The 11,010-nt window shown below is 35.3% G+C and overlaps 1 protein-coding gene and 1 long non-coding RNA gene across 2 annotated transcripts; both read left to right on the top strand.

Moving 5' to 3' along the window:
* Positions 1-348: 348 nt before the first annotated feature.
* On the top strand, positions 349-2,204 carry LOC149799166 (uncharacterized). Its single transcript, XR_016420876.1, has 3 exons — positions 349-433; positions 748-962; positions 2,152-2,204. It is a non-coding gene; the product is annotated as an uncharacterized LOC149799166 (long non-coding RNA).
* Positions 2,205-2,518: 314 nt separating this feature from the next.
* Positions 2,519-10,694, top strand: LOC149799165 (zinc finger CCCH domain-containing protein 13-like). The gene is made up of 5 exons (XM_089958146.1): positions 2,519-2,546; positions 3,324-3,422; positions 4,727-4,951; positions 6,543-6,775; positions 9,271-10,694. Exons 1-5 carry the CDS (start codon positions 2,519-2,521, stop codon positions 9,418-9,420), a joined length of 735 nt encoding a protein of 244 aa, XP_089814272.1. The 3' UTR covers positions 9,421-10,694.
* The last annotated feature ends 316 nt before the right edge of the window (positions 10,695-11,010 follow it).

Here is an 11,010-nt window from a genome sequence, read left to right as displayed (position 1 = left end):
TCTTCATGGCCTGAGGTAAAATATACAACCATTTTGCAATTACGCTAACATGGTTGATATTTTTTACCAAATTATGTGCATGCATTTGCATTGGGAGGACACATCATTTATATGGTGGATTATCACCCTTGGTCAGATCTTGAAATTGGTGGGGACGGAAATAGGATCTGTGAATACGTTATGAAAAGCAGATGAATTTACCGCGGTAAGCCATCATAGGAAGGTATAATTTTAGTAAGAGATAACCTCTCCTTCAAAGTTTCTTTGTGACTTTTGTATAAATAAAAGTTCAATTTATGCAACGTGACTTTATATTTTATTTCCAGAGGAAACTGGCAGCCTCCATAAGAGAAGCTTCCAGTTCGACAGAGAAGAGTTCAGCGACTGGTCAGAAAATGATTCTGCAGATGAAATCCTGAACAAAGTGGCTGAGGTATAAATCCAGTGAGAATGTTGGCTATTAAATTTCTGTGTATAAAGAAATATAAACTGATTCAGGGAGCTAGTAGCTTGTGACCTAAATTCCTGTTTTGAATAAGGCTACTGCAACTTGCAGTTCAAATGTTTCTTTTTGTACTTTTCTAATGCATAAAGATTTTATCTTGCCTTGAAAAAAAATCTGAGACTTATTTTCTTTTCTCTTTTACATGCTGTTGTCATTGGTTTAATATATTCCCATGATATATACATCTCATTTTAACTTAAGTTGATTTGTCATTGCTATCCTAAGGATTATCCTCTTCACAGGCTTCACCAGAAAAGCCTCCTCCTAGTGAACCATTTCATTGGGAGAGAGAGAGACTGAGGCGCAGTCCAAGCCGCAGCAGTCACGGAAGCCGCAAGAGTCGAGGTAGTCACAAGAGTCAAATCAGTGTGGTGAACAAAGAACTTCTTCTGAGCCTTGAGGATAGAGCCTCGATTAAGTCTGGCAAAAGTGGAAAAGAAAAGCCCCAAGAAGAGAGGTTTAAATCTTACATTTACATTATCATTCATAAAATTACAGGATTATTACTCTAGAGATCTTTATGACGTGGCACATTTTGCTAGCTTTATGGTTTATATCATGCTCTGTTATAACACGAATTTGAATATAACACGGTTGTGGCATGGCTTCCGGAATTTTATATACATGTATTTTTCTCATACACGATAAAAAAATCTTTCTTAAAAGTTTGAAGAAAAAAAAAACATAAAAAGTTTATCAACACTTTGGGGAAGAAATTCCGCATGAATAATCCAAGACGATTGTTACGTAGCTTCTGAAAATTTATGTGTTCTTCTCGTACACGAAATAATAGGTTTTTCTTCTTAAAAGTACAAGAATTAATGTGTAAAAAGTTTGGTGGGGTGGCTAACCTTGAAGGATAATTTTGGGCTTAAACTCATCCGTGCCTAGGGATTCTGGCTGTATATAGGTGGTGAAAGCTGGTTGACCGGGGGGGGGGGGGGGGGCACACAAGAGGAAGATCTCATTAACTGTGTTATGAATTATGGTTGTTGTGATATCATGTATTAAGGTAGATTTGATATCATTTATTAGGGTAGATGTAATACCATTTTGCTGTGAAATTATCAATCAAGGTAGCTAATATACAGTGTGGAATTGTAGCGTGTAAAACAAAACTATGATCATCTACTTCAGTTCTCATTACACTCTTAGAAGTGTAGTTCTATGTTCCAGAGCTCTTCCATGAGTGTATAGTGGCAGTGTTGATGAAAATTTAAAATTAATTTAAATTAATCCTGGGATAAAACTTTTCAGTTTGTATAGCTGATGCTAGTTCACCTTCATATATGGCCACCACGACTTCTCCAAAATGGCTGAATAGCATTTGATCATATTTTGCAGAAAGCATTCTGGCCAGAAGACATATATTAATATGTATGTTGATTGACTAAAAACAGAAAATTCTCGAAATATCATCATCTCCAAATCGTTTGAATAGAATTTGAAACTGGAATGGACATTTACTTTTGTTGAGAGGGAATTTACCCTTAAGATATATTACAGTGTATTGAATTCATTTTGACTTTGACTTCCGAATATACATGTTTACAACTTGTATCCATTTTTTTTTCTTCTCTGGATCATGTACCTGTATAAACATAATAAGACATGCTGTAAATACTGTTCTTTCACTGTTTTACCAGGAGCAGAACGGGGTCAGTTGGAGCCAAGTCACTGGACAAAACAGACCAACAAGGCAAGTTTTATCAGCCCTTGCACTCCTTCATATGTATATTGATGTATTGTGAAATTCTAACTTGTGTTATGGAGTCTATTATTGGAAGGGAAGTAATGTGTTTCAAGGCCATATGACTTTAAATATCAGTATGTATTTTTATTTTGCTAAATGATATTGTAAATATATGCTGTACTAAATTGTGCCAGAGGATACATAAATTGGTAAAGAACTTACCAATGGCATTGAGATTGTATGTCACTCACGTGTGCTGACATCACTGCTAGATGTAGTTGAGTGTTATGCATTACTCATCAAGGTGTGCATCCTCATACATGCCTACATCAGTGTCAAGTGATCAAGGTGTGCATCCTCATACATGCCTACATCAGTGTCAAGTGTAGTAAACCGCTGTACTTTCACAGTAAAAGTACTACACTTGACAGTTATACCATTGATATTTATTTGTGCTAAAATTTCACAGTGATAATTTAATAAATTATGAGTGCTTAATTTTCTTGCTGAAGTTGACATTGTCAGATGTATTGAGGACCATCTAATTGAAATTGGCCATTTGATCTGTGTGAATTTTCACGAAGGCCCCTCTATCAAGTATAAATTTTCTCCATGGCATACATTCAGCTGTGTTGAAAATCCATTTTTTTTTCTCTCACCTTTTTGACTTAGTTTATACTTAATTCTGTCACTGTGATCAGTTTGCACTAGAGCACCAAGGTGATTTTTTTTGTTTTCCGCAAACTACATCATTGGAAACAGCATGCAATATTAAACTTGACCCCCTGTCTATCTATAGGCCCCAGATCAATGGTTTTCAATTGGTTTTAGGTTTATTGTATGAGGTGTTTGCCTTTCTCTGACCTGAATATGCAGACTTCTCTATATATTTCCCCAAGTAGATCTACCCATATTGAAATGTTCATATACAGACTTCTCCATACAGAACTTCCCATATACTTCTCAATGCAGAATTCACCCGTCTTCCCTATGCATACTTACCAATGCAGATCTCCCCCTATACAGCCTTCCCCATATGCAGTCTTCTCCATACAGACTTCCTTGTTCACCATTTGATAAGGTAGCACATTGTACTAATCAAACATGTTCTTTGATCTCTTTCAGATGATGATGAGAATGAGAGCCTATCTTATGAGGCAATTTCTTCAAAGGAGGGAAGCTTACTTGGTGATGATGAAACGGCATATAGTAAACAGAAGCAAAGTAAGTAAATGGCAAGCGGCTCTTGGCCATCTTTTGAACCTCTGATATATTGGCCTCTGTCTTTATCGTGCATGTCTTCTTTTGTGGTAAAATCAAAGAAACAGATGCCTACGCTGTTATGAGTTTCACCAGTCACTTCCCACTCCTTGGTGCATTCATATGTACCATATTTTCTGATATATTAATCCGGTCCAACTGCAAACAAAATGGGCCCTGATGTGCAATCATATATGTGACAAGAACAGGGTCTGTATTATTTGATTGTAATACTTTGTCTTAACAATATGCATAGACCCAGATCTGCATATAATTCACCAGCAGATCAGGGTTTATGTTATTTCTACTGATTAGGCTTAACAAACTACATTGACAGAGATCTGCAGTCAAATTATGCAATGGCAGATCTGGGTCAATGTATTTTGCAGACAGATCTGAATTGCATGCAAGTATATACGGTAAACAGTCATGAATGAATCTTGGCACATGTACATAGAGAGGCCATTGTTATTATTATAGGGGATGTTAAATATATATTTGATGTCTCATCTTGATAACAAATAAAAAAATGTCACTGGAGCTTTGGAGGTTTAATGGATTCTTTTACCTTGTATTTAAAGGATTTTTTCTGTCTTATTCTGGCTTATAAACTCTTAATTTATATGGAAATCATGTATAGTATGATCTGTTTACTTCTTTAATCTTGAAAAAAGTATCATTTAACACATTTCACAGATCTCTTTTAAATTAATTTCAAAATAGTTTCAAAATTTTCTCTTTTAAATAGTGATAAAGTAATCATTGATATAAATAAAGTATTCATCATTAAGAATGATTTTTATTCATCACTGAGGTGCATATGCATATCTATATTTATTATATACTCAGGTCTTATGCAAATGCTTGGGATAAACTAGTCAATTTTTCTATAATTGGGCATTGCTAAGCAAATATAGAACAATAAAAAGTAATTTTATTACATAAACTTGATGTCACAGAAGGTCTATCCTGATCACATTAATCTATTTATTTTTCATGATTCAGTAATAAAATTTGTTTGTAAAATACATGAATTCGTGTTAAATTTGTGAAAATGAATTTAAATGTAATTTTTTATTTAATGAATGAAGTTTTATAATTCAGACACTGTAGTGTTTGCACTGTTGGATTTTGTGGTCATGCCCAAAGTAAATGGGGTTCTCAAGCTAGCCTAAATGTACTTCAGCTGCACCCACAAAATCCAATAATACAAAACACAATAATCAGTAAATTTGAAACAGTTACTTAGATTGATAATGAATTTCCAGAGGTAGCAGTAGATGCCTTGGACCTGAACTGGACAAGTCTGCTACAGGATAATCGTCCCAAACCATCCTCTGGCTCAGCTTGCAAGCGCTTCAAACCTGCCAGTATATTCTCCAAAATTGGCATATCTAAACAGTATGCTGGTGAAGCCATCTTTAATCAGTTGGTTTCAGCCTGTCAGAAACAGTTGGAGGAGGAGAGGGAACAGCACAGTGCTGAATTAGAAGGTAAGCTTGCCTAGGCATTTTATTTATACAAAATTTGGCAAGAAATTTGATTAAATTCATGGTGTATGAAAATAATGTTGAGGTGCATGGTGGTATGATGGTTGTATATGTGCACACAAATAGGTAGGTTGTAGGTAACCAGATAGGTAGGAGATTAATAGCAATCTCACTGATCACATTTGTATTTTGATGTTTATATGTAATTATCACTGTCTGTGTTTATGTCCAGCATTTTGTCTTCTCCAAAACTATTTCCATTACATTGTCTTCTCCAAAATTGTCAGTGACTTATGTCCATCACTTTGTCATCTCCACAACTGTTAGTGATTATCTTCATCATGCTCCGGTAGCCTAGTGGTTAGAGCAAGTGGTCATGGGTTTGATCCCTGACTGAGTCATAACAAAGACTTACAAAAATGATGCTAGCAGCTACCTTGCTTGGCGCTTAGTATTTAGAGGTTAGTGTTAGGACTGGTTGACCGGGTGTCAGGATAATGTGACTGGATGGGACATCACATGTCTGCAGCATGATGCCCCAGTGATATACATCACTGTAAACTGCCACACTGCAGACATCTTAGCTATATGACTGAAAAATTGTTAAAGCTACGTACAAAAATCAAAATGACACACACACTCTCTTCAAACTTGTTAGTGTCCATTAAACTAACCTTTCCTAAGTTGTCATTGATTATGCCGATCACTCACAACTGTAAGTAATTATGTCCATCACTCCATCTTCTCCAAAACCTTTTAGCTGGAAATTCAGTAAACCTGCCAGTTTATTTGACAATATGGTAATCAAGTGGAAGAAGTCAATATTGTTGAACTGGTTTTGCTGGAAGTTCAGTAAAGTGATCACATTTTCTTCCATATGTGTGTCCATTTGTTTGTATGTCCATTCTTGCAGTAGATTAAGGCAATTGTTAAATCTTTTTAGATTAAATTCATTGTTAACTTTCTAACTCAGTAAAACTGTACCCTAGTGAAAATAAAGGAAGCGGCTTTTGTTTTTCATGCCTCCTTTGTGGTTTGAGAGGAGATAAACAGATCTTGATGCACAAAATTTAAATCACAGAGGTCTTTCAAATATTTTATGACAGCTTACATATTAATTCTTAACTGGATTGGCATGCTGTGTGTAGTGGATATTGTCTTATTGCTGCCCTTGGGTAACACTTGTGTGAGGGTGGATTTATATCATCATGTGAGTTGGTGAGGTGGGAGAGGATCTAAAATAATACTGTTTTAAATCAGGGAGTACAGCTAACCATGACTTGCTCAATAGTTGCATTTGGAAGAGAGGTTGCATAACTCAAAATTGTGTATCCCAAAAGTTTTGGTTTCACTGTTTTTAATTTTAATTTTAAAATAATTTAATTAATTTTTAGTTTTAACAAAAAAAGTAGTTAGCCATCGAGCTGCTTCAATGATATTTTTAATTGTGAAGTTGTTCATTTTCTTTCTTGCTAATACACTTGGTTGAGGCCTAATGTTTTGCATTGAAAGTAATCTTTATTGACTTGATACAATGATCAGTTCCTTTATACAAGGCTAAATCTTGCTAATGAATTTCTTCTGATTTCTTAAGAGGAAGGCAAGATAGCCCATGAAGAAAAAGAGGAGGCTGAGAAGAAGAGAGAGGAAACTGTGGAACCCAAACCATCCTTTGTGCTTTACCATGACATCCCAGCCTTCCACAGTGCAGCATTGCAGAAGCTCAAGGAGAGGAAGCAGTTATTGCATAACATAGGACCATACAGGAAGGCATTAGTGGCAAGGCAAGACCTGGAGATCAGGAGACAGCTGTGCAAGGTTGACAAGGTATGTACTCTCTCTGTCTGCATATCAGCAGATAGTAAGGCTATGTTATCACTTTTCTGGCGTTTTTTTCCTCGATTTACTTCAACAATTTTAGAGAAAGATTTTAGATATAAAATATTTTGGGAAAACAATACATAGAAATTGGTACATATTGGTACTTTTGGCAGGCAAAACAGTGTTCCATGAACCCTTACAAGCCTCTAATAATAAAACCTCTCACTAAAACCATTGACTATGGAAATTATCATGATCCCTAAATCAAAGTTCTCCATTCAACTCAGTCTTATAGAATAGTCTGAGCAATCAAAAAAGTATTCTCTAACAAAATTGCCCATACATATTCTGTTGACATATTTTATGTTAAAGCTGTTGTTTCCAAAGAAGAAATACCTACATAAAGAATCATAGTTTGTCAGTGTTTAAATTTTGATTTCTTACGAGATTAGATTGTTTCAGCTTAATTAGTAGATTGAACAGAGACTGTGAAAGACTACTGAATCCTTCCTTCAAAGAATGCCAGAAATAATGGTTATTTTATTAAAAAATTTCCATGGTGTAGTCCCAAATATGTCCCACTATGTTGTGTACTTGCAATGTTATACAGGCTGAATGATTAACCAGTCGGTGCATACTCTGTAATGAAACCATAGATTCAGCAGCTCATGGTCTTAACCTGAGGTTTGAGTATTAGCACTGTGTATTATTACATCTAAATCAGTTCTTTGGCTGGTATTCATCAGGGTCAACACAAATTAAGTTCAGAATTTGTACTACATTAATTAAACTGGATGTCTGTACATTTTCATTATTAACACACTCTTACAACAAATGTTCACTGACCTAAACTTGACAATTTAGTCGATATGTTAGGTTTGCATGTTTAACTCATGACCAAATATGTTTTGTCAACCTGTATGCACACTGTTATACCACAAACCATAACACTTAGTGAGATGTAATGATTACTACACCCCGATCACAAAAGTTGGTCACTTGTATGCTTTACCAAGCTGGGTTCAGTTCTTGAATCAATAAACTTAATGATCATATACATTTCTTTTAGTACCACAGCTGTACAAAAATAAGCCAGTGTACCCTACATTTTGCATTTTCTTGCCACAGGTGAAGCTTTTACATTTAGCTCATCACCAAATAGGTTTTCATATACTATCCTATCTAGAACCATGAAAACTTGTGAGAGGATGCATCTTTTTCAGAAATGGGTCATTGCTGCCAGTATTTTACACTTTATGAACTTGGTTCTATTTTGTGTTTGATTTTCGTTGATAATGATATGCATCACTATCACACCCATACAGTGTAAGAAGTTGATCGTGACCTGTTTAATCTTTTACTGGCTTTAGTTAGATTTCTGCATTTAGTCCATGAGTTCTTGGCATCCTATATGCATACTAGTATGTCAAGAACCATGACATTTCATGATGGGATGCATCTTGATGAATAAGAAGCCCTTATTACAAAAAGAGGTTTCTGTGACCTACATTTTAAACTTCTCTTAGTTGTATTATTTTTGATGTTCATTTATTGTGTGCTGTTTGTGCTCGAATGATAAAACATGTTAACTACATGCATCTGTGTTAGTACTACACCTTTACAAAGGGCACTGTGACCTACATTTTAAGATTACTAAAGTAGGTTAAGTCTATGTATTTGGCTCAGAACTAAAAAGCCACAGTGGCTCAGTGAATGAGCTGTTTGTTTTGAATCTCACCATTAAATGTTTAGATATTCTTGTATGTTCTTAGGCAAAGCACTTCAGTTGCCAAGGTACAAAGTAACCTGCTTGTGTTGCTGTGCTATAATTCACTAAATCAAATCACTTTACCATATACATCTTGGCCTACACAGAAGGCTTTTTCTAACCAATACAGTTGGAAAAAGGACACTTTCCTGCTTAATGAATATGCCTTGGATATTGTGATAGGTTACCTCAACAAGTTAACTTTATAGTATACATGTGATTGAATTAAATTAGTGGACTGGATGCTGTTCATGTCAGATGTCAGCTGTTCTGGCTAATTGAGGTCCTAGATTGTACATAAACTTTGCTGTCACTATTTATAAAGACTCAAAGCCAGTGACAGTCACATGGTAAAGTTTCTCATCCAATTTCAAGAAAATGTTTTGAATGTGTTGGTATCATCGTTGTCTTGGGAAATTTGATTATGAGGATGGATTGTGCATTTTACTTACGCCTTTGTCTTTGGAATAAGTTTCATCAGACTATTGCAAAATCAGTCATAATTGACCTGATATAAATGTAGGGAGAAAGCTTACCTAATTATATATTTTTATCAGTAATAAAAAGGCCTGTTTAGTGAAATGGTCAATTGTTATTTTATATAAACTAGGTGAGTGGTATCAATCACATCAATGCCTCATGCTTTCTGTTGCTAAAGACAAGTAACAAGTGGGATTGTCTGTCTTAACTAGGTTATTTTAAAGAGTGATAAAATCATCTTTTACCACTTCAGGTAGTTGAGCAGCCTCCAGTATACCCGACCCAACAGTTGGATACAGACCTGTTTAAACTAGGAGTGCAGCTCTTCAAACAAGCAAGGAACCAGTCTGAGAGACAAGAGATGGCAGCTGCCATTAAGGCTGAGATCATATGCAGTTCATGATGAGATGACTGGCAATTCCTGAGTGTTCTTGTGTGCATTTTTACATCACATCTGCCCTATTGGTTTCCAGTATATAGCATTCAGTGGCATATGTTTATAAAGCACAGAACTGGTTCAAAAATATGTGTGTAAAAGCCAGTTGGATTGTAAGCAGGCATAGAACCAGTACACAAAGCAAAAACTATATATCATTCAAAGAGAACATCGTTTGCAGCTGTTGGTGTTGAAGTCTGTTATCCCAGTACATCTCGCTTCATATGTAATTGACTTTTGTAATTGTTAGGATTATTTGGGTTGGTTGGTTAGACTTCTATTTTGTGATGTAAGCTGTATTCCAAATTGATGAAATTTGATAACTGAGTGAGTAGGGTTTTTTATATGAAAGTTAACCCTGGGCCAGTCTCTCACAAGTTACAGACAACAATATGGCAAGATGGAAAAGACATTGATAAGTTTACCAAAAGTGGACAAACATCATCAGCAGGGAAGGAGTATGTGATAAATAAGGCAGAATGCAAGGAAGAGTGACAGTAATCTGGTAACAATGAATATTCAGTACTTTAGAGACCTAATTATGTCAACAGCATGGAGATACTCTTCCTCAGGCTCATTGCTTTGGAAGTTGTTGAAAATTGCTCATTGAGATTCCTTATCATGTAAGAAATAATGGCCATACATAATGTCCTGTGTGCTGACATTTACTGGAACACCAAGGAATGAGTTTAAACCTCAAGGTGCAAGTCTTCCCTCATACTCCAGCAAACATTTGCCTACAGGACACAGCAATCCATCTATAATTACTACATTGTATTAGCAATAAGTATGTGGAGTTGGAGGGATGAGTACTGTAAATTCCTTTCTTTAGCTCATATGTGTAAGATGAATACTGTAAATTCCTGTCTTCAGCTCATATGTGTAGGTTGAGTTCTATAAATTCCTGTCCTTAGCTCATCTATATAGGATGAGTACTGTAAATTCCTGTCTTTAGCTCATGTGTAGGATAAGTACTGTAAATTCCTGTCTTTAGATCATATGTGTAGGATGAGTACTGTAAATTCCTGTTTTCAGCTCCTGCATGTCCAGAATTTAAATAAACTCGGTGTACATATTTTTAAAATCCAACATTGTATAAGACAAGAATATTGTGTTTTTTTTAGAAGTTAAATATGAAATTGTTCCCTTGAAGACAATACTGGGCTTCTTCAAGGATCATTCAAAATGATCTCTAAAAACATTTAATGTAAAATAGAAATAATAAATATATTGATTTTAAAGTATTTGTTGCCTCATTTTGTACTGAATTAATGATTTGTATTATTTGTGTTTTGCCTTCAGCTCATTCCGTATCCTTTACACTACAATTGCCCCTTTGACATCTAATACACTGTATCTGTCCATTCATTACATTGTGTCTGTTCATTCAACATCTGTTGCACTACATACATTCATTCAACATCCAGTACATGGCATTACTCATTAAGCATTCATTACAATGCATTTGTTTTATTCAACATCTGTTACACTGCATCTATTCATTCAACATCCATTACACTGCATCTATTCATTCAACATCTGTTACACTGCATCTAT

The sequence above is a fragment of the Sinohyriopsis cumingii genome, chromosome 5, assembly GCF_028554795.1.
Source record: "Sinohyriopsis cumingii isolate HCF-2022 chromosome 5, ASM2855479v2, whole genome shotgun sequence".
NCBI classification, from domain to species: domain Eukaryota; kingdom Metazoa; phylum Mollusca; class Bivalvia; order Unionida; family Unionidae; genus Sinohyriopsis; species Sinohyriopsis cumingii.
This window is presented reverse-complemented; position numbering and strand designations above follow the sequence as displayed.